This window comes from Centroberyx gerrardi, chromosome 14 (assembly GCF_048128805.1).
Source record: "Centroberyx gerrardi isolate f3 chromosome 14, fCenGer3.hap1.cur.20231027, whole genome shotgun sequence".
Lineage (NCBI taxonomy): Eukaryota > Metazoa > Chordata > Actinopteri > Beryciformes > Berycidae > Centroberyx > Centroberyx gerrardi.
The window spans coordinates 19,202,176-19,226,796 of NC_136010.1; the positions used below are offsets into that span (position 1 = coordinate 19,202,176).

Sequence of the window (24,621 nt, forward strand, 5' to 3'; positions counted from 1 at the left end):
TTTTCAAAAGAACAGCGTGTGCCAATTAATGTGGATATGATGACATTCTTCATTCTTGCAGTGGTCATGTACAAATGCTCCCTTGTTGTGACAGATGGAGACAATGCAACATCATTTTCAGGCTGCAGAAGCTTTTTGATATATATAATTAATTGCTGAGCTGTGCCTTGTCTACAGGCAGTCTTACTGTATAGCACATTTTTCAAAGGAACACACAAAGGCACATACAGCTGAGGAAGTGAACAATGAAGCACAGCGCAACTGGCAGGCACACTGCTTTGAAAAGGCACATTGTATCATACTAAGCACAGGAAACATTTGATACCGGGGTTGAACTCAAAACGGCACATTTGCCCTTGAAAAGAATGAAATACAATCATTTCAATTTCCTCTCCATGACAAAGAATGCCCAACCTGATGTACAGACTTTCTATACATTTTCCATTTCAAAATGTCCTACTTTTTCCAGACCTCAGTTTCTTGACTGGATTTGAAAATGTTGGTCAGTATGCAATATGGTCTATTCTAATAGTGACTGTAAACTAGGCTATTTCATTACAAATCATTATTCTTAGCAACACAAATATCACTATCTTTGAAATGGGTCTGCAGCTACATCAAACATGTATTAATATCTGCAGTAGGACTTAATATTTTTCTATACCTTTCCTACATGTGTAATTCCCAAACTTTAACATCTGGAAGTTATCAAATTACTTTTCCATACTTCTATAATCTACAAATTTCCGACCTGTGTAGGAACCCTGGGTGTATGTCAACTAACACTTTTTAATGTTGTGCTCTCCAGAACTAGGCTTTGGTAACATTCTGGATAATTATACTTTACCTTTTCCGACGAAGGCTTCAGCTACGATGACCACTTTTACAGTAAAGGATGACCTATTTATAAAACAAGATGAACAAATTCTGATTCTTTGACATTTGACTTACATGCATGTTTGATATTAAAAGTCTAAATGATTTTTCCATGTACTTCAAAAGATTAAGTCTTTGCCAGGGTGTATGTAATTGTGGATGTGACAATGTGACTTTCTATGAACTTGCTTATTCCTTGCTAATTCCTAGCATAGAAAAATGTGTACTTGTTTGTTCAATATTGTATGTGATGTCCAATGTCTGGCATTTTACAATGAAAGCTTTTCTAAATAAAACCAATTGATCATGGAAACAGCTTTGGTGCCACATCATTTCTGCAGTCTGTTTTGCACTGTTCAATATAACAAATTCAGTATTGATCTTCAGAATATAGTCTTCCAAGTTGAGAAAGAATGAGTCGAGATATCCTAAACAATTCTAAACCTTTATTTTCTAACAAGAGTGAAAAGAAACAAAGGCAACATTGAAATGAAAAGTTTATACACAAACTCACGACAACTGTGTGTCTGCAATATCAATAACAATAATAATATAATCATTTGAACCCAGGAAACAAAATAAAATGTGATAAAGTGAGTTACAGTGAAAAGTTACCTTAATTTGCAGAAAGAGATAAAGAGCAAGTGAGAGAGAGAGAGAGAGAGAGAGAGAGAGAGAGAGAGAGAGAGAGAGAGAGAGAGAGAGAGAGAGAGAGAGAGAGAGAAAGAAAGAAAGAGAGAAGTCAAATTGAAAGAAATAGAATAAAACATGGAGTCAAGAGGATGGGAGCTAAAAAAAGGCATCACATAAGGAGGGAAGGGCAGAGAGAAAGAGAAAGAGAAAGCGAGAGGTACAGATATCCATTTTGGGAAAGTAGCACCAAAAACATGAATGCCTGTTTTTCACACTTCCCAAAATATTCTACCGGCTTATTCAAAAATGCATGTCCCCTCAAAACAGCCTCACCGAACACAAGATCCAATACAAAAAGAAAATACAGGTGTTACCATGGTGCTGTTATCTAAGATCGGCTGTCAAAACCTTCTGCTGTACGTCAGCTTTGGGGGTCATGCCCCAACAGAAGGGTCTAAATAAACCCATAGTTTATCCAACTTCAGTGGGTGGGGTCAAGTGATACTGCAACGTCCTGTGTTAAGACAGGCTTCAGTTGAACTATCTTTAATACAGCCGGAAAAACATAGCATACTGACTGACCTCAGAGACAACTTAAGACCAAAAGACTCTCCTATTACAATGTCAGTCCCACACACTCCTAACACGTTCACTGGGAGAATGGGGGTGGGGGGGAATACAGATGGGAAGGACAGCGAGACTGAAAACATGATGATGGATGGGATGTGTCTGGGGCTGAGGATGAGACAGTGGAGTGTAGATGATGGGGCTCAAAATTGCTGTCACTCTGTTAGTGTTTGAATACATGAGTGAGGGATGAGAAGGGGGGTGGGGCACTGGGGGGGGGGGCGGGGATGTCCTGCATCTTTCTATATCTTGACACTGTCTTCTGGCACAGAATGATCTGTCCATTCTACTCCTCTTTGAAGTTTGACCAATCCGTTTTTACAGAGCTCCAGCGTTGACTATATCACAAAATCTGTGACACAAAAAGAAGACAAAGTATTAATTTACGATGAAATTTATTGTTTCAACCTTTTCTTGGAATTTTTTGTATTAAAACTGCATTCCTCAGACATATGTTTGAGAAAGAAAACAAGACAGGGGGCCTGTTACCTCTGGATGGGTCTGGATGGGTAAGTGAGGGGAGGGGCTCTGGCTGAGGGGGCGGGTTTTCTTTGACTCTGAGACATCCAGGGACCTGGGTCCTGTCTCTTCCCCACTGCCACCTCTGTGGCTCTTCCTCTTCCTTTTGGAGTCCTTGGCTCGTCCACGGCTGGTTCCTCTCTGCTCTTGTAGCTCAATCTGAGGCAGGAAAGAGGAGAGGAGCATTAGAAGAGCAGCAGTTTTTAACTGCCAGCCATAAGGAGCTAATAGTCAATAAACTGAAATTATGGTGGATAAACGTCACTGGAAATGTAACAAGCCAACAAGTAAATACATGTTTGTTTGCTTTTTACCTATTTCAGTTCAGTTGATATTGGTTTTTGATGTCTGATGCCAATATTTTTGCATTGAAGCTGCTCATGGATATTTTTTTCCGATATTCATTGTCTTTGAATTTGACCATTTTGATGCCAAAAAGTACAAGTACTCAATGTTTCCCCCAGACTTTTATTCTTGGCAGGGTGGAAAACGAAAACCATGGGACACTAACTCTCCTCTGAAACCCAGGATGATGATGATGATGATGATAATAATAATAGTACATATTCATGCATACAAAATGTTAAGTTAAGGGCTTCCCACTACACTGATGGGCTACCAGTGTAGTATTGATCAATTACACAATAAATCTGTAATCAAACAAACTTAATCATATTGCTAGTGGATGACACTGACTGGCCGATGCTAGACTTTTAATAAAAGTCCAATATTGGCCTGATATATCGGCTTACTTAAAGTGTATTGGAATCTATAGTACCAATGTGATCTCATATTAAACAATTATGCACGCATGGCACTGTAATGTTCTCTGGATAAAAGTGCCCCAAGGTCAAGGTTCATTCTGTGTCTGTCTCTGACCTGAATCAGTGTGTGCAGTGTCTCTCTGGGTGGAAGAGAGGTGGCCTGCAGGACTCTGTGGATGGTGTGTGTCTGGTCCAGGGAGACCTCTAGCAGATCTCCTTCCAGCTGCAGCTCCTCCAAGCTGGCCCTGGTGGCTGTGGACAGCTCCACTACCTGGCCTTGCAAAGACGGCAGCAGGGGCAGCAGAGAACCCACACCTGGGGGTATGGAGAGGGGGAACGCAGTTAAGTGTCTGGGGAACATAATGCATTACATGGTGGCCTTCTGTTATTCCAAATTAACACACACAACTTACCTGTAACATTTGACTTCTTACTGATGCCATTTTCACATTCACCCTGTGGGTAAAAAAGCATCATATGAAACTGGCAAGCATCATACTGGATATAGCTTGAAAAGGTAAGTCTGAAATCTATTACATCTCAAGATGAAGAGAGAAGTGGAATAGATCCTTTACCCGAGTGCCATTCATCTCCTTGGTGCCCTTCTTAGGCGAGTTCTCATCTGTCAGATCAATGACTCCATCCTCTCCTTCCCCTCCCTCGGAGTCTGACAGAACAATCACCGAGTTCCCTTTTGTCTCCTTTTCCATCTCTTCATCCTTCTCTGCCTCACAATGGAGAGACTCTTTGAGTTCCTGCAGCCTCTTAAGTGCCTGCTGCAGCTCTGGTGTCTCCAGTGCCTCCTTGGCACGGCCCTGCCAGGTGATGGCCCTCTCTGTAAGACACTGCAGTGCCTCTCCTTCTGGCAGACGCACTGGCAGCCTCTGCAGTGCTACCAGTAATGCCAGGATGGTCTCCAGGCGTGGGCGCCGCGACCGCTGGCATCGTGGGCATAAGAAGCGCGAGTCCCAGTCCCACCAGCAGAGGGGGTTAACAGTTGGTCCAGAGGAGGGTAGCAGAGAGGGGAAGGGAACACACCCACCATGGAACCAGTCTTTGCACAGATGGCAGCGGAGCTGAGGGGCACGAGGCTGCCCACCACACACACACACCGTCTGAGGAGGGGTGGCACTGGTGTGGTTACTGTTACCGTTCTCCTTTACAGAGTTCTGTGAGTGGCTGGATGTGTCCAGCTCCATGGCATCGTCCCACCTCCCGTTCTCCTTGTCCTCCCTGTGAGTTGTGGCATCAAGTCCGGTTTTACACATGTTCAATTTCTGTATCCTCAGTAGTGCCTCCTTCTCCTGGTGCTCCCCTTCTTTGAATGCCATCACCTAAAGCAGAGGCACAGAAATTAGGCTCACAATATGAAAACTAATGTATAAAACGTATACAACACAGAACTACATCTGTTTTTCTTAAATTTGAAAGCACATAGAGAATCAATCATGAGAGAGGAAAAGTAGACAATGACAACTCACAATAGCTCCAGGGTCCCTCAGGTCCTGAGCAGAGAGGCCCAGAGTGTTGGTATCGGAGTCATCTAATGGATCATCTAACGGCTCAGTCTCCTCTTTCCTCTCTTTCCTTTTTGCACATGGGCATAATACCTGCAGGGAAACACTGGAGTTTAAAATGGCTGCACAAACAATGTCAACAATGACAGAAATTCCATTCCTGAGATTTTGTCAGTTTGTCTTGCTCTTTTCCTATTTGCCAGTGCCTGGAATCATATTTATTCATTACATCTTAGCTTCTCTGCCCTGCCTCTGCCACCCAGACCCCCTGTGTCCCTCCAGCTGCCCACCTCTAGTAGACTGTGCTGGCTGCTCTTCTTCAGGAAGGTCTTGCTGGCCTTGTCCCTCCAGGAGTGGGCGCTGGCCACCTGCAGTTCCAGCTGCCTTAGTTCCTCCATGCAGACTGGCAAGTCCCTCCCAATGGCCACCAGGCCCTCCAGGTCATCCAGACATGGGTAGTGCTCCCCATTCTACAACAGAGGAAAGAATATTATATTTAAAAAGATCAGCTTCAGTCTTACTGTATATAAGGTACTGCATATTTTGCAATACCAGGGTTTCCAAATCAATTAGGAATCATGCCATTACATGGAGAAAAGACAAAATGGGGACAATTTAAAACATAAACCAAAAATAGTGAAAGCAAAAGCCAAGTATTGACAGAGACAGGTAGTAAGACTGAAGTGACTGTAGGAATGTTTTTTTTACCTGGATTTCCTCCAGGTCTGTTACCCAAGCCCGCGCTCGGCTCAGACAGCCCTGCAGAGCCAGGATGTTAGGCAGCTTGACCGGGATAAGCTGGGCTTCGTTCACTATGGCCTCCAGGGTAGAGAGAGGGTGCTTTTGCCTGCAAGTACAAAACCACCACAAATAGACGTAGAAGAACATCAGAACAGGATAGACTGGTTTTGAATGACTGGAGCCTATGGGGCAGGTGCAGTTTAGAGAATTTTCTACAGTCATAGGACGTGTCTCACCGTTGCTCCAGGCAGATCTGTGCCTTCTCCTCCCAACGCTCTGCAATTGTGAGCAGCTCCTGAAGCTCTGCCATGGCCGTCTCCACCGACACACTCTGGGGCACATTGCAGCCTGCTTCCATCAGGTTCCTCAGCATAGCCAAGGTCACCTCTCCTCTTTCTCCTCCTTCTGCGCCCAGGGTGCGCCTCACCTCACCCAGCCAGTGGCCCTGCTCCTGTAGGCCCCGGAGCAAGTCACACTCTGGCACCTCCACAGGCAGGTTGGCCCCCTGCTCCAACAGGGCCTGCAACTGCTCGGGTGGTGGAGAGCCCCTCCTCCAGTCCCTGTCACTGACCAGTACTTGAGCTTGGCCCTGGAAATCCTGTACTGTTCGCAGGACCGCCTTGAATATAGGTACAGAGGGAGAGGTAAATCATGAGCCAATCAAATAGATTACAACTTTTATGATAGGAGAACATCTATTTTGGTTGATTAGATTTTAATACAAAGAAATTGGCTCACTGAAGGTTAGAATTATAAATGTACTTTTGGCTCACTGAAGGTTAGAATTATAAATGTACTTTTGAAGGATAAGATATGGAAAAAAAAGAGGTAGTTCAATGTGACAACATGAGCTCTAGCTCTTCTCACCTGCACTTCCTCCAGCTGGCTCATTACACAGGGCAGGTTCTGCATCATCTCCACCAAGGACTTCAGCTCCGCCAAAGTCATCTTACCTTCACTGAAATGCAACAGTGTCTATAGGTAAGTGTATGTAACTGAATGAATGAATAAATAAATAAATAAATAGACATAGTGAAAGTGTTAAAGGTAAGTTTGTGTTCCATCTGACCTGGTCTTTGTGTTACTGAGGAGTTCAGTGCTAGTCTGCTGGCAGTGCTGTATGTCTTTAAGAACAGTGTTCAGTTTCTGAAGGAGTTCATTGTCGGGAAACTTTTTTTCCGCTGCTTCCTTCTTCAGCAGCTCCAGGTCATCGATTCCTGCAAGTCAACAGCCATTTAGTCTCGCTGCATTTTATTACAACATCCTTTGGATAATTTGTCATTTTAAAATCAAATCTTGCATCTAAAATTTTAGGTGTAAAGGGTGCATCTATGTTGATTTCCTACCTATCTTGTTTCCCTCTTCCTGCTCAAGTGCCTCTTTTACTCTATTGGCCCAGGAATCAAAGGACTCTGACCGAACCTTTAATCGGTGCAACATGGCCAGCAACTCATCCAGGGTATATCTGTACCTGCAGGAGTACGAGTAATGGAAGAGAGATTAGAAGAGTCAGTGGAGATGGAGTGACAGACAAAGTAGTATTGTTTATTTCTTTTGAGAGATTATGTAAATTATAGCCAATGTCACTCATTGCAAAGCATACACATAGACACAAACTAAGTGATGAGTACCTGAGGTAGAGTTTTTCTGTGGGGCAGTTACACAGGTCCAGCGTATGATAGAGACAGACCAGACGCTCAGGACAGTTTGAGCAGGCCAGAGCAGAGAGGAAGCAAGTGGTCTTGCATTTATCACACTGTCTCTCATCATCAGGCAACAGCTCAAACGCCTCCCTCTCTGCTTCAGTAATGCCCTGGAGATAGAGTACACAAAAGTTTTAGACAAGCGGACAGTACTTATTTTACCTCACAAATACATCACAACGTCAGACAATGTTGCATTCAGAAATGAACTATCTTTCACAAACAGTCTCAAAAAGTTAAAACGTAGTAGTGTGGTCCCACGGCTATACCACAAATCAAAGGGAAAGGTCTATTCCTGTGTCTCACCCTTTCCATCAGGCCCTTCCGGAGTTTCCTCTCCTCCTGGACAATGCTGAACATTTCCCGGTGTGTAGCTGCTGCCAGGTTGAGGTCTAGCCTCTCTGGGCAAGCAGCCATCTTACAGGTGAGCTCCTCGTGGGAGAATACGCAATACCTCCGCAGACGCCGGTAGTGCTCAATACAGGAACGGCCTGCAGGCAGCTAAGGGGGAGAGAGAGAAGAGAGATCTTAGTAATATACAGTCTTGAGGAAGTCTGGCATGAAAAGAGAGCCTGAGATGGACAGAGTTTATAGGCTTACCCAGTCTGCAGTGCAGAAGTTGACAGCTTCTGCAAAGTTATATCCCTGATTGAAGCCACTGTGGTAAGCTCTGGGAAAGGTGATGACAAACTCACCAGCACACTGGTTGGTACGCACAACCTGCCAATCAAATGCATTGAGGTCAGCAAAAGAAAATACATTTTTTAGAAAACAAATTTGTATTTTGTGTGTTTATGTGAGACTGACCGGTACTCCGTGAGACATGAGGATATTGGGGTTCATGATGGTGACCAGCTGGTGGAGGAGGTCAGGCTGGAACTCAAACAGCTCTGGCGTCAGCTTCTTCATCACCTCCTCAAGTCGCTCAGCTGCCACAGAGGGAACCCCATACCATGTCTTGGGTTCACCCCTGGACAAGACAGAACAAGGAGAAAGTTTGCAGTCTTACAGTTACAGTCTTTCAATCAAAAGAAAGATGTCAATCATATGACATGATCATAGCTTCAACATTAAAAGCTACAACCAGTCTACAACATAAAATGGCAAACCGATTGACAAACATGACTGACACACAACAAGCATTCATTACCAGTGCAGGTAGTTGATGGAGTAGCTCCAGTGGTCTTCAATGTGCCAGCAGAAGGCTGAGAACACCATGCCTACGTAAAGCCAGGGCACCTTCATCCCAGAGATGTCGGCATTGATATGGCACAGAACTGACTGCTCCAGCACTGGCATCACATTCAGGTTCCAGCCAGATCGGGCATATTCCTGATGGAAAAATAGACAGAAGTGTGTGGACTATGGATAATCATTGGACTATGATTGTAAATCAAATATAAGAATTCAGCAGAGACTGGTTGAACTGAGAAAGCCAAATTGTATATACCTCCTCTTCCTTTGTGAGGTGCCTCTTGCCATTGTTCATCGGGAAGCCGCTGCCAAACTCTTTGGAGTGTATGTCCGCTCCATACTCGACAGTCACGTCTTCCTCAATACTACTGACTAACCTCCAGAACTCTCTCTCCACAAGCTCTGTGGGAACCATCTACACAGGTAACAACACACAGTAAAGAGATTAGTCTCTCGCATTATCACCAGCCGGGGGGGTGAGCCACGCTTCATAGTGAATAGGTAATGCCTTGTGTGGATGCACTTACATGGACAGGCATGTTGAAGTAATCTGCTTTGAAGGCGTCAGCCATTTCCCCAAAACTCTGCAGACTGTACTCGCGTGTAGCCTGCTCAAAGCCAAACGCTTCATTAGGCTTCTTGCACTCCTTAAGAGAAAGAAAGGGATAGAAAATTAAGAACAAGATGAGTCTTGTAGGTTTAGAGGAAGCTAAAAAAATGGCAAATGTGCTGTGCTTACTAATAGACTATGACAAGTGTTTTTAAATATTCTCACTTACCTCTGCCACACATTTGGGGCATCGCCAATTTCCTTTGGGAGGATCAGTGAGGGGGGGCAATAGACAGAAGGTGTGGTAGTTATCATCGCAGCCATCACACAGCAGGAGCTTCTCGTCGTCATCTCCCCGTCCGCACATACGACACACAAAGGAATCCACCTTTGAAAAAAGGGTAAAGTAGAAAACATTGATTCTCAGATCTAAGGAACTTCCAAATAAGGGAGTGAAAGGTTTCTAAAAATCATTCACCCTTTTCAACTTATGTGAATGAGGAGGTCAACTACGACAGCCCCCGGACGCATCCTCTGCTCTACTTACAAACTGAGGGTTGTTGAGGTTGCGTCTCAGCCTCATGGTCATCTTGGTGCAGGGTCCATCTCCATCATCTTGCTCCTCATCATTGTCCTTCTCACCCTCTTCCTCCGGCTCCTCTTTCTTCACTTCAGTCTTAACTGAGATGGTAGGGGGAGACAGCAGGGGGCTAGACGTGCTCCCGTCACACTGCTTCTCTTGAGCCTCCAGTGGCTCCTCTGTGACTGAGGTATCACCGGGAGCAGCAGCTGCGGCAGACACGTTCTCCCGGACAGTAACAGTCTGAGGCAGCTCATCTAGAGGAGTGGTTGTTCAGCATCAGACGGTCAGTAATCATCATTGACAGAAACATCTTGACAGTGCAGGGCTCTAAATTAACTTTTTAAATTGGCAACACTGGTGCTCCCAAAAAAAGAAATTAAACACATCACATTTATCATCAGTTGTTGACATGGCTTCCATGCTCCTTGCCCTCTACATATCATATCTCAGCAACTCAGTTATCATAGAAAATGCAGACTGTTGAGTCGAAACAGACTGGGCAGTAGAGTAATTAACTAACTAACTGTAATATGTCTCCTGCAACTATAATACATTTTAACAGGGTCATACACAAAGGCAAGCACATTGAGCTATAAAATGGCAAAGCCATGGGAACAGAATGTGTATATAAAAAGCAGCATTCCTTTTTCTTGAGAAATGACTATAAGTGCGAGTCTCAGCTCTGCAGCGGATGCTCTTGTCTGTTGAAGACGACTACTCTCCTCTGCAGATCAAATCATTTTCGTACTTTGACTCTTAAAGTGTGTGCCTTTAGTAAAATATTACACGTTGTGATAAATAGCTTATTCAACCCTGACAGTAATGGTGTCCGTGAGTGGCACTGCACTCATGTTCACCTTATTTCTGAGTGTTGGAGACAATTTTACACATCTCTGACAACTAAAAAGTGTGAAGTTACAGTCTTGCACACACCGTTAAAAACAGAGCATAGAAACACAAGCTTCACTTTCATTTTCATGGCAGACTGGCTGGACAGGACGCAGTTATTATTTGGCCAACAGCCGGTGCTTGTGTGAAACACTGGTTCTTGTTAAAGGACGGAAGGAGATTTCATTTTAACCAATTAAATAAAGAAACAGCTTTGAGGTAAATAACCTTGTTTGGAGCTTGATTGGTGGGAACATAACAAACAACATGGGAGGAATTGTCATGCTCGCTCTAAAAAAGTTATTCCTTATGTCACACTAAACTAATTATTTGTAGGCGCACTAGTGCACCAAAATAGAATTTCCAGGTCACATAATTTAAATTTTGGCTGCATTTCTGACCAAAACGGTACTGTAGAGCCCTGTTTATGCTTTACTGTGTGTTCTTTACCATGTGGGTGTCCAAGAAGACCCACTTAAATGAGGCGATGTTCATGATACCTACCTTTCTTCCTGATGCCTTTGTCCCTGGCCACCAGACCCAGTCCCATCATCTTAGGTCCTGCCCCATAGATCTGCAGCTTCTTCAGCTCTGGGTTCTTCTCTATGTCTTCCTCTGTAGGTTCAGGCTGCGGGCAGAAATCAGCTGTCAGCATGATGGCATGGACAGACTACAGCTACTCTCCAAAGCACATAGAGAGCAAAGCATGGGTCTAGGCCAAATGCAGAACATATAGTTATAACAGGAGAGCATGGCACTGCATCACAAGAGGGGATTACGCTAGGTTAGAAAGGAAGGGAAAGTTAGCCTACATCACTGTGACAGCTTAAAGGTTAGGACCCACCACCATGATAGTAAACAACCACCAGCAGTTCCAACCATACAGTAGATAAAAATCACTTACCATCATGAATGACCCTTTCATTTCATTCAAGTTTCATTAGGGGGCAAAACAGGCACCACTAAGACCTTGTGGGGCCTACAACACCTTGTTCAAAAATGTCTTTTAATGGTTTCAATGCTTGAGGGCTCATTTTGCTAATATTTTGGTCTCACTCAACAGACTACGTCGTCGTGTTAGGGAAAGCTTGCTAAATTAAACCTACTGGCTTTTTGAGAGTGAGAGTGCACTCCAATAGAACGCATGCAGCCACACAGTAACGCTGCTGAAGTGAGCGGAGAGCAAGGCAAAACAGCAAAGCGCAAAGGCACACAGACGGCCCAGCAATAAAGCATTTCAAGCCAAGTACAACCATAGAGAAGGAGTATGAGTGAAAGAGAGAGAAAGCTTGAGACACAAACAGAAGTCCACACTGGTTAGACAAAAAATGGTGTTTGTGCACTGGGGAAAAAAGTGAAAGTGATGTCAAGAGCCCATAGTGAATTAAAGAGTTAGGACATCTAAAGCAGTAGTTCTCAACTACTTTGGCATCAGGACCCAACTCTGATCGCAACCATGAAGTCTCGACCCAATAGCAAGCTACCAAAAATCCTACTTCTTAAAAAGTGACAATAAATATCTGTGAAAATACTTAAAGGATAAGGCTGGTGTTTTTTAATGCATTGCTTACCGTCAACAAATCCTATGAAAATAACAAAATCAGCAATGACTGTTTTGCCAACAAGTCTCGTCCATGTAGCCGGTGCCCAATAAAGCCATGTCTCAGCAGCCATAGAACTCCATTGTATTAAAAAAACGATTAAAAATACATCAAAGAGCCATGCTGTTGCTCTGGGCAACATATTTCATCATCACGATGCACCGGGCCAGCTGACTTTTTCCTCAAACAACTTAATAAGCCGGCTGTAAATACGTTTGCGATCTCAGGAAAGTAGATCCATAGCACCGAAAATAGTCCCCGGCGTAATGAAGAATTTGTTCAAATTTGAATTTGATTTGGTAATAACTACAACAGCCTGACTTTTCGTGGTAACAGTTAGCGATTTTTAAAATTGAAACTATGTCTTTGTGAGCTGTATTTCAAGGTTTTTAGCTTACAATTGGAGCCAATGACTTCCGGGTTGAAGGCTAAAAATGGTACGTGGGATGTCAGAAAGTAACGGGAGTAGAGCAAACGCATTGTTGATTTTGTTATTTTCATAGGATTTGTTGACGGTAAGCAATGCATTAAAAAACACCAGCCTTAACAGATTTCAAGGCCCCAAAAGACGTTCTTCTACCATGACACTAAATGTTCCTGATAATCCTCAAGTGTACAGTTAGGATTGTTAATCCTAGCAGCCACACCAAGCTAATGAAAAACACATAGCTTAGGTAGGAACAGGAGAAAATAGGCCAAGGAGATGGGGACAGATTTACTTCCAAGAGGTCCGGTGATCTCTGCATTCATGGTCTAAACTCCAGAGATAAAGTTGATTTAGGGACTAACACCTACTATTAATATAAAAGTGTAGCTGTATTTTTTTGTGGGAACATGTCTGCAACAGTCACATGAATCTCTTATGGGTTGTGACCCACTGGTTGAGAAGCACTGAGGAGGTATGATTGCATGTTAATGAAAATGCGTTTTTTGGTTAGTAAAAAAAAAAAGAAAAAAAGAAAAGTCTAGACAACTTCAGAAGGGGAGAGGTTGTCTGGGGAAAGAGGCAGGAAGAGAGCGGGGCGGAAGGTGAGCTCATATGCTCAAGAGGCAGTACCGCAGAGATGAGTTGAGAGCCAGTGGTGAGAGGATGGGGGGCCAGATCCTCTGGACCCTGCAAGGGGAGACAATAACAGCAACAATAAACTAAGACAAGAGGAGGAAAAGGGATGAGAGAGGGAGAGAGCCTGGGGAGAAGAGAACCAGTAGTGGTAGGAAAAATCTTACAGGGACACATTATGAGAAAGGGGTCACATTTAACGTAACACCTTCAGGATCCAATAGGGAGCTTTTGTAGATCTAGATCCTAAATTCATACAGCTCATCTTTAGTTTGGAGTAGGCTGCATCATTCAAATCTGAGTTCGGTTTCAAACGGTGCCTACTAAATTAGGTCACTGACAGCATTACATGTGCATGCACAATAACCACATATCTAAATAATCTAAGTATAAAATGTAAATGTTCCCCTCATCCTAAAATCAGGGTTCTGTGACTCACTTGAACATTAAATTCAAGGACTTCACAATGACTTTCAAGGTCCTGTTAGTTGAAATGTAAGGACTCAAAATTTGCATGTTTTGGGGTAAGACATGCCATTGGTCAAAATGAGACATCATAGAGGCCTCATTTTATACTCATAATCTTGTTGTGTCAAGAAATCCATTTTAAAACTGCTGCTATATATATATATCAACGCAAATATCCATCACAGGGTTTTGCTCAGGATGTTAAGTGTTGATCCTAACGGGAGATGGGTCCAGAGAGCTGCATATGGATGGATTTGGGTGCCATATATATATATATATATATATATATATATATATATATATATATATGAAGTACTTTCAAGGCCATACATTGATTTTCAAAAACGTTCAAGGATTTTGAAGGCCTGTGGGAAATGGAGACAATGCATGGCATGTTTATTCTCTTCCTTCCCTTGTCTGTCAATCTCCTCAGCTCCATCTCCCTGTCTGCTTTTCCCACCTCTGGTCTTTCTTGCTTTTCAGTCTTTTAGGATGACGATCTGATTCTGCGGTCTGACAGACTAGCATGTTGCAGGATATGCTGAAAAAAAGTTCTGTTTCCTGAGGCAAATTGAAACATGATAGAGAAAAACTTGATACGCTTTTTAATTTGAGACAACCAAATTTTACCACGGTCTTGCAAGTTGCAGCTGACAACTTATAGCCAATCAGGAATGGGTTTTGTGTTTGCTAACAAATATGTCATCATGTGTATTATTTGGCAACCCATATTTTGCAGCTCCTGGTGAACATCATAGAAAAGTTATCTACTGGATCTTTACATATAACGTAATTTAATGTAAAATGCCATCATAACTGGCATGCTTGTAGATGTGCTCAATTATTAATAATACAAGCAATTGAAAAAAAAAACTGAAAATCAAACCCCCAGATACTCAATGAGAGCAAAAAATGAAGCAATAACTAGATGCACTGGATTTAGCATGAAAGCCCATTCATCAGATTTCTCTGGTGAGTAATGAGTTATCTGATGATATCTTGATACACATCACTTTTCAAAAATATTTTTCAAAATTGTTTTTGTTCCGATCAATTATGTGTATAACTTCATGATATGTCAAAGAAAAGATGTATTCCAGCATAATAAATGCAGAAAATTATATGCCATTAGTGAGTAGTACAAACTCAAAGGAGTACAATGGGTAGGTCATTAGCAACCTAGGGGGTTTAGGGCAGAAAATGAGGAGTCACTGGCTTATGTAAAGAGCATGACAGAATGTGGGCTGGCTCACAGGTTGTGCTGCATACTAGCAACATTAATGCAAAATGGTTTGGTGACAATGTGTAGCTTATGAAACGCATATTTTTATCTGTGTGTCTAATGGGGGAGAAGGAAGGAAGTGAAAAATGAAGATGTGAACAAAATGAACCATGAAGCAGAGAGCAATAGCAGCAGACTTAAGCATAGTAGCATGGAGGGACAGAGAGCAGGCAAGCTAGGATGCGTTCTGAGTGCATCATCACATCTTCCACAGACACTCCATTGTAACTGAAACACAAAGTTAAGCTGAGGAAAACAGGAAATAACATGATAGCGTGGTATGCACTGTAAGATTCTCATCCAACGACATATTTTGATTGTTCGTAGACAAAATCTCTTTTGTATTTTTGTTAGCCTGTCGTGATGGTAGCTATGTCAGCTTTCACACATTTGGCCATTTCTGTGATCAACAGGCAGTAAAATACTGAACTTTACACTACTAAAACTTTAATGCCAACAGGCATTATGAGAGACTTGCAACTTCACTAGTGAGTTAGCTGTACCATGCAAGGACTCTAGCCATCATTTATCTAGGGCACATTGAGGTCGGGACGCATGGCTTCAATTCACTGGGAAATGGCATAAATGGCTCAAGCATAAAATTAATATTTGCAAAAATTAAAACACAAAAAGTATTGTTTGTACACCAATTAATGGAGCTTGGATACGTGTTAAGGTGAGACTTTGATAACCAAGACACAAAAAATACAGTCAGTGCTATCAGTGAGGATATAGGCCTTGTCATAAGGTCACGAGTCCTGCGGGAAACAGACACTGATAAAGCAATTACAGGGTAGGATAGTCTGAATGTCTATTTTTAACAGCAAGTGCTCATGAAAATATAAGCCTTAACAGGCAAGAGCACTAGTTTCACTTCGTGTTTTCAGATGTCACCCGAACAGAAAAGCACAATAACTTTGAAACCAATTAGATTATACTCGATAAACAAGATTATGCGCATGTATAGGGTCTGTAAACAGAGACCCTGGTTATATGCCACAGTCATTTTATTTTCTGATCATTTCTCTAATGCATCATGTCAAATTAAATTTCTGGGCTCTAGTCATCAACATCTGAGGTATCCACACTCTGCCTGAGAATGTCTATTACGTGCCCTGGCGGGTTTTTTTTTTAATATCCATGTCAGCATTATGTATTTCCCACCATTTCACACAAGTGTACTGCTTTAGTTAAATTCATGCACATAATGATATTAATGATAATGATATTAACGCCTTTATTACAGAGTGCTACAGTTGCAACAATTTCACCTTTGACTGATCACAGTCGCACCTGACACATTTTTATCATCTGATCATGCCAGGATGCAAGCCATATAAACAGAAACTGTATTTTATTCACATTAATATAATATTTTCCTAATTTGGAGGCAGCCCAGCTCACACTGGAATTCTACCTAGTCTGAACACATCCTTGCCAGTGCACGGGTGAGAAATGTAAAAGCAACAAAGTGTACTATGGACAAGGATTTAAATAAAAACGGACCAAAGACATTCTCAGGCACAGAAACGTGATTTTGTGAAAGCAGATCTCTTATGCCCTGATCCCAAAAACTACATTAAAGTGACCAAAGTAACCAGGGTCATAGATTAATGATAGAGGCAAGGAAAGTTATTAAATGACAATTATGGCTGCATGGGTGCTCCCACTCACATCTGGTTGGCAGCGGTTGGCTCTGCGTCCGTAACTGCTCATTTTGGATGGTTGGACAGACTGCCGCAGGGGGATGGAATGGGGCTTGTACTCTTTATCCACTTCTTCACCGTCATAGTGCTTCGGCTTGCAATGCTAGAAATAAAGCGAAAATAGAAGGGGTTTAGGTCAAAATATTTTAGAAAATGCCTCAGATGTCCTAAGAAAACTGGAATACAATGCATCATATAGTGATTATGCTACTATTCACTAAAAGATCAATGCTTGTAAATGCCATCTATGACTTGATCACCTTTGCTAACACAAAGAGAGGAGAGTGTGTATAGTGTTACCGGCATGCTGGCACCAGACTGGAACATTTCAAAGGGGTAGACGATCCTCTCATAGTGCGAGCGCAGAAGGGAGCCTATGTTCTTGCCTGCAGGGTAGCCAAGCCTCTGGGCCACACGAGCCCAGCGCCGTTCCTTACAGACCATCTCAAAACCTCCTTCCTCCGTCACAATCTGCAAAAGAAAACCAACCTATTCAACCATTTGTTTGACAATTATAGTAAGGTATAGGTAAGGAACAAAAAGTAGCATACAGTCTAAAAAGTATCACTACAGTTTTTGAGTGAATACACTTCACATCTAGTACCTTTGATAGGCTGAAAAGGTCAAGGATGCGCCTTTCTATATTTGGGATTTTCAAAGAGGATCCCTGGATCTCCCAAAACTTGGCAATGCGGTCCAAATAATTCAGCTTCACTCGGGTCTCCGCCTGGAGAGAGTAGAATGGACCACCATGATTACAATGACCACTTTCTTCAACAACTACACAAATAATTGTCTGTCAACAATGCAACACTTCAGGGAAAAAAAAAAGAGGAACAAACCTCCAACTCATTAAGCCTCTGGATGCGGGGTGTGAAGCGGAAGCTATCCAACTCCACTGAAAAAGGTGGTTGCCAGTCCTATGGAGAAGCAAAAGGGATGTAATTAAACTTGTACGCCTACACATGACACAGCAGCTTATAATTCACTTAATGTTAAAATAAAGATAGCATTATTTCTACATAATCTAAACACATGACCAAATATTTACCGGAGGAGGTCGAATCTTGCAGATTCCAGACTTCTCTGCAATTGGACGGATCTTGGCAATGTATCCCAGGGGATCTTGAAACTCCTCCCATGACGGCTCAAATACTGGGCACTCCGGAGGAGGCACAAACTCTTCCCCTTCCATCGCCCTGGCAACAGGAGGGTCCAAAATACAAAACAAATGAATGACATCTGGCAGACTCACTTTAAGTATGGGCAACATTGAACTTAAGAGTATCAGTTAAGCATGTTTGCCAAGTCCTATATTATCCATACACTCTTTGATCAGTTGCAGATAGTCTAATTGGAACGTTCATACGGTGCTGTAAATGGTGCAGCACTGAGGTCACATCCCTGAGGAGACCCTTGTCAAGTATGTTCACTGGCCAACATTTTGTCTCCAGAAATGACATATTCAAGACAATATGAAAGTGTCTCAATGAATGTTCTAAATGAAAGTAAATTTAGCCTAAGGGAAATGATGTGCAGACAGGTTCAAATTTACAAGGAACATAAGCGCATGAGCTTAATCATTAATTTGGGGGGAAACTAGGGAGAAAAGTAGGCTAGGACATTTGTTTACTCTGGCCAAGTCAGAACTTCCTGGAGTGGTGCAGCACCATGCTGTCATAACATTACCGTCATCTATTAAAGGGTTGTACTTGATACTCACTTCCTCTGTATTTTTTCATATTGTACCATCTCACATCAGTTTAAAACACCCAGCCCTTCACATAATCAACAAAATCCAGACCTGAGGTAAATCAAAGTAGTTGGAGGCGTTTTTGTCCTGAAACTGGTCCCCGTTTCAAACCCCCTCCCCCAACATCACAGACACAACAAAACAAATGCCATGCCCTAGTGAATTCAACAGCAAGGCCCAGTTGGGAAAAACACAAAAGTATCATACTCCAGTTGCAAACGTTAAGTGATGCTTGATCAACTGTATTTCAGGACAATGATTGAAGTGTAGAATTAGTAAGTACGTTACTGTATGCACTAATAGGCCTAGGCATTTTGTTTCACCCAACTTGAACTTAACGTTATAGGTTTGGAGTCTACTGTGAATTTAGTCCTGGAGCTTTCCCAATGAAATTCAGTCTAAATCAAAGAAACTTGATAGATGGACTTTAGTGACATGTCGCACAAACAATGCTTTCTGAGTCTTCATGGGCCTTAAAACAAACAATGGCGTGGAGGCCATGAACCCTAGGTGAAGAAGGCCATAAAGGCATCACCATTCGCAGGTGGGCTGGGGTTGAAATACATAACAATGTGTTTCAAAACAAATGACTAACGTTATCATATTATTGAATTATCGAAGCCAACAATCTAAACCTTCACCTTACGTCATTATCTCACACATCTAGTTACTCAACATGAATACAGCTAACTGTTAGCTAGCTAGTAAACTTGGGACAGCCGTAACTGGAACTAACCTTAGCTTCCAACGACAACTACAACAGGACAATGTAGACAAGGGAAAAGTTGTGAAAGCAATTATTAGCACTATCTATGTGCCATTCATTCCTTCGCTCATTTCTTTGAGCAATCTTGAAATCTAGATGTGTCTATTGTTCGGGCGCCTGGACGCTGCTTACAGCTAACGTTAGCATTGCGGCCTCCACTTTTCAGTCCAGTCCCATCACCTCCCACGGTCTAGGTAACTAGCGTTAGTTAGCTAACTGGCTTGCTGATGCTAGCAAAGAAAACTTAGCGAACGCTGTAATGCTAGATACTACAGTTGGCGTATTTAGCTAGCTAGCTATATATATATATCACAGAAGAAATGTCACATGCAGTCAACTAGCTACTTTGTCTCGTTACACTCCCGTGACTGACCCGTAGACACCTCGATGTCCCGGGGAATGATAGGGTTGGTGGCAACTCTCCTTCCTCTGTTGTTGTTTGGATGACTGGTGGTTAGCTAACGTTGGCCAGCTGTGCCTGGTCCAGTTGGCTAGCTATCGTTCGCTAGCAAAGTTGACCGTTTTCAGCCTTACTTCTCCATATAATCCGTTCCGTCAAACACATAAGTGTAAAGCATTAATAGTAGATGCTCATTTAATAGTAAATGTGCGCCTCACAGTTAGTAAATTGTGCCACTATCAATCATTTTCCGTCCAACATCATCACTATCCTCGGGCCATCCTATCTTTCTTAACGAGACGCCATCTTAGTTTTTTTCTCACGGCCGAAGCACAACCTCAAGTCTTGAGACTGCCAGCTACATCGAAATCACAACGGAGAACTGAGAGCAGCGAATAATCCCTCCACGTTTACTCGTCCTCTCTGAAAGTAGTACCCACGTAGCCAAATAAAACACCACGAAATAAACATAGTAATATCTATACAATTATACTGAATTATTTATTGATACTAAAAGACATGCCTAATGTACCCGCGATAACAATTTGTGTACCACTCCAATTAAACCGTCTTCCTATTAAACGATAATGATAAGGAATAGTTTGTTTTCTCCTTTTCTTTTTTCTCACCAAGGAACGAAAAATACAAATATTTCACATTTATGAAATAGATAGCCTACGGTGTCAACATGCATGTCATGAGTTTGAGAAGTTATAACAATAAAATAACGTTACCCAAGTCAAGATTATGAAATGCTTTATGAGATAACGTTACACAAGTCTGAGTCTGAGTCATTATGAGATAAGAAATTCATAAAAATGTGCTAGTTAGGTTTAGATTGATTTTATTTTAGGTCATTTTACTCTAAGTCTCTCATCCCAAAAATGTTTTGAGTCATATGGAGTGATTCATTCATATTGTTAGAAAAATGCTGTAACATTTGAAGATTCCTCATTGGATGCCTCAAGTATTCAGCCTCCATTTGTGCTTGCACCATAGTTTGTGACATGAGCTCTAAAACCTTAACTTAGTCTGATGTCTACAGGCACTCTTCTCTTATTTGCATTTTACATGTTGCTTTGTCTGTATTTTGAAATATTCACCCATGCAATCAGTTATAAAAAGAAATGAAATATGGTTCATTAAAGCTACTGGTAGGCTACTCATGGTTAAATGTTAAAAGTAGTTTGGAGGCACAGGGTGGGAGGCCCGTCATTCAAATTAAGATACTCCTTATAAATTTGGGGACTGCCTCTGTTTTTGCATGTTACATTCCCACTTGTATTAGTGAAGAGAACTTAAATATATCAAAACTGATTATCTTAAATATACTAAGTGTGCCTGTTGTACATGTCATGATACCTCTTGCATATCTCATATATTTGCATATCTCATCATGTTGACTTAGTTATGTCATAATTATGACATGTGTTGCGTATGTTATTATTATGACCCAAGTATTTTTGAGTCATAGCTCAAAATGGTGGAGGCAGGCTTCCATATTATATAAAATATAGACACACAGGCTATTTCACTGCAAGGACACTTTTTAATTTATCAGAAGCAATAAATATTCACATCTCAATTCTCTATTCTTTCAGTACACATAATACATACACAAATGAAAATTTTGAAATCTATGTTTAAAATAATATCAATAAGCGCTCTGACATATAAACACATTTAGGCTTTAATTTTTATCATGATAAGTCACTCTCTCACCTTCAGTCTAAAATAATAAGAAAAAAAGAAATCAATATTCATCAATATTTTGGCCAACATCTCCTATCCCAGTCCCTCTCTTATATGTACATACTTAGTGGCACTCACATGCACACACCTGAATACGGAATGGGAGTCATTTATCCCATAGTAATTGATAAGAAGCCTATGTATAATATATAATATGTACATTAAGGTTTATACAGTACAATCCATTCAATAAGTGCAGATATATTCATGCAAGAAGAGTCAAAAAGGACACCATAAAAGGAATAGGCTAGCCAACACATACCCCTAAAAACTTACATACCACATTCTTGAATCTCTCCAAACATCTTGTCTCGATCCTTTTTTGTTTAGGTCTTTGATGTTCCTTCTTCTTCAGCGTCTCTCATTCAGTAGCTAGTTCCAGGGACTTCCCATCCTAAAGCAGCCTTCTCTCCTTTGTCCTCACCCGCACATCCTCTCTTTGATCAGAATATAACTTTCCCTCAGTAATCAATGGCACTGGTGCTAATCCACATCAGTGCTCTGTTACAACCCCAAAAATCACAGTAGCAAAAAGGGATAACACATACAGGAGGGCCCACTGAGAAAAGGGGTAAGATGTATTTTACATTCTTGACTCTTGTTATGTTCTTAAACAAGAAGCCCGTTCAGTAGGATGCTGAGGTGTCAGAAAATCTAAGAAGAGGTCTCTAAAAGTGTTAGGAGAGGGAGGATTAGAAGAAGGCCATTTCTGACTTAAGACATCACATGTGTGCAAAACCACAAAACTTCATGTAAAAGCGTGCTTATTCAAAACATAGAAAAACACGCAATGACTAACTTTTAATGACTGCGAGGAAGTGAGCACAGGTGCCCTGTATAACTGGGAGGGAATGGCAGCTTCCTAAGAGGAATCTGGGTCATTTTCCAAAAATTCCATGGCCAGATTAAAGCCCTTTTCCAATACTGGGAGCCTTTTAAAAAAAAAGTAAACAATAAAACATTAACTCAGGTCCCCTCTCTGATTGCAGGTTTTGTAAATCACCTTTTTAAGAAATTGTGCCCCTGTTTGTTCACATTATCTCCTCAAACAAAATAGAAAAGGAGGAATATAGTTGGTGCGCAAATCTTTTTGAACAAAACAGTCCTGAATCTCAATCATTATTTTCAACAATCAATAATAATAATTATTAAAAAGAGGAACTCAATGGAAATCATGATACTATGGAAATAAATCACACTACACATATCATAAGACCCTCATGTGGTTATCACAGACTGAGGGAATTACTATATGTGCATATACTCTCTATAACCATGTACGAACATCTGCTGATATAATTAATCACTGATCAAAACAATTATTGGACAATATTCATCATACTCATAGCAGGTATATTATAATATCGATACAACAGCAAAAAGCTTCAGAAACATTCAAATATATTATTGTTTGTATCATTAATTCCCACACCCCACAAGGAATGCATGTAAATCATTATGAAGCCACATGGCCTCTGTTGACATGTAAAAGACCATTGAGCAAAAGACTGTCAGAAAACCGTGCACTGGTCATAAAAGTTTAAGACAAAGCAAACATATCTGAGGTCTACATTAGAAAAAGATGCCTTTCAGCAAAGCAGAACCTGCAAGAATGGACAGAGACATCATGAAGCCAAGTAAATTATTGCAAAGTCAAGGGACATTTTTTGCAACTCTCTGCTATGACTGTTTACAATGCCAAACCCCGCTGGAATGTATTTGGTGGTTTAGTCTTTTTTACATCCATGTGTAAGCAGCTGGTCTCTCCTATGGTCACCTTAGTTCCAGTGTCGCGTTACCACATGTTGGTACTGTACGTGTAAACAGGCTCGGGCTTATGTCTCGCACAGACTCAACTAGACTTCAAACAATTAAAATTGAGGCTATATACCCATAGATTTAGTTTCAGCTTAAGTTATATGGCTATAGATTTGTTTTGATTGTGTGGGAGTGCGTGTTCATGTGGATGTGCCTGTGTCTGTGTTTCTATGTGTGCTTGTTTCTAGGATGTGTGCCATTCATCTCCAGCTGTCTCCACCTACATATGCGGGAAACGGAGGTGAAAGTAACAGAGACGGAGTAAGCTGCGTTTCCTCCTGTCACTAGCGCTGCTGCTGTTGCTTTCCGTCCTAGAAGACCTGGTCCTAGCCCTGGCCCTGCCCACCTCCTCCACCCTCTCATCTGACCTCTGACCCCTGTAGCCCCACATCCTGCTCACACCACGGTGCTTATCCGGTTGATAGGCTTGGATTTGGAGCTGCCCCCTGTACCTGTCGCTCCAGCCCCCGTCACCTGCGGCCCCGCCTGGGGCTGCCCTGGGTGCTGGGGGGGGAGAGGGGAGAGAGGCGTAAGAGGGGTAAGGGGGGAGGAAGGGGGGGGTAAAGGGGAGTGCGGGGGGGGAGGGGGGATGGAAGAGAGAGGAGGGTACTGGGGCAGATACGGGGCGGCGGGAGCTGCGTGATGGGTATTGACGGAAGCGGAGGGTTGCTGGTGGGGCAGCGTGCCAAAGATGAAGTGTGTCTGGTGGGTGGAGTGGATGGCTGGATGTGGCGTGTGCACGTGTCCGGGGTGGGTGTGGGAGTGTGCGTGGGGGTGCGGGTGGGAGTGTGACAAGGTTAGAGGGGGCTTGGTGCCAGGGACGCCGACCCCTCTGACAGAGTGTATGGGCTGCGCGTGGTAGAGGGCGAACTGTGGGTTCTGGGAATGTTGGGAGTGAGGAGAAAGGGGGGGTGGGCAGCCCACCACCATGTTGGCGTAGCGACCCGGAAGCCCATGCTGGGAAAGCTGGGAGAGATGGGCCAGCTGCTGGTGCTGGACGTGTGTGGGGCCAAGCGGTGGGCGACAGGACAGTGGGCCTCTCTGTATAGTATGAGGGGGCACGCCTTGCAAAGGAGGGGGGACAGTTTGGACGTGGTAGCGATGGTGATGGTAGTAGGGTGGTGGTGGCTGCACGGTGCCCGCGTGACAGTATTGTGCATGTAGGGCCTGGATCTTGGAGGGCCCCCCCTCCAACTGGCACAGAGATGAAGGGGAGTGAGGAGGGGGCCCTCCCGTAGTCGGTGGGGGGACAGGTGCGGGGTAGGGTGGCCCCGGTGGAATAAGGGGCCCCGGTGGTTTGGCGCGTTTGCTGCCGAATAGGGACCCCAGGAAAGAGCCACTGTTGTTGTTGCTCCCCCCAGGGCCGCTCCCCACTCCTGCTCTCTCTACACTGCTGGAGACTCCCCCAACTCCTGTCCCA

At 42.7% G+C, this 24,621-nt stretch overlaps 1 protein-coding gene across 3 annotated transcripts; it reads right to left on the reverse strand.

Moving 5' to 3' along the window:
* Nucleotides 1-1,344: 1,344 nt before the first annotated feature.
* Nucleotides 1,345-19,944, reverse strand: kdm5c (lysine demethylase 5C). 3 transcript variants are annotated; one of them, XM_071898799.2, is made up of 29 exons: nucleotides 19,605-19,944; nucleotides 17,764-17,911; nucleotides 17,555-17,632; nucleotides 17,317-17,439; nucleotides 17,013-17,183; nucleotides 16,681-16,815; nucleotides 13,254-13,310; nucleotides 11,100-11,223; nucleotides 9,672-9,961; nucleotides 9,354-9,512; nucleotides 9,102-9,221; nucleotides 8,831-8,989; nucleotides 8,531-8,712; nucleotides 8,188-8,350; nucleotides 7,981-8,100; nucleotides 7,687-7,881; nucleotides 7,309-7,490; nucleotides 7,024-7,148; nucleotides 6,747-6,894; nucleotides 6,545-6,635; nucleotides 5,914-6,296; nucleotides 5,645-5,783; nucleotides 5,227-5,406; nucleotides 4,901-5,029; nucleotides 3,995-4,753; nucleotides 3,833-3,875; nucleotides 3,535-3,734; nucleotides 2,626-2,814; nucleotides 1,345-2,488 (listed from the first exon to the last, which is right to left on the reverse strand). In XM_071898799.2, the coding sequence occupies exons 2-29, from the start codon at nucleotides 17,905-17,907 to the stop codon at nucleotides 2,480-2,482; spliced, it is 4,797 nt and encodes a 1,598-aa protein (XP_071754900.1). In that variant the 5' UTR covers nucleotides 17,908-17,911; nucleotides 19,605-19,944; the 3' UTR covers nucleotides 1,345-2,479. The 3 variants fall into 3 exon arrangements, with proteins under 3 accessions (XP_071754900.1, XP_078144235.1, XP_078144236.1); XM_078288109.1 differs by lacking the exon at nucleotides 19,605-19,944 and adding an exon at nucleotides 19,202-19,550; XM_078288110.1 differs by lacking the exon at nucleotides 13,254-13,310.
* Between the last annotated feature and the right edge of the window lie 4,677 nt (nucleotides 19,945-24,621).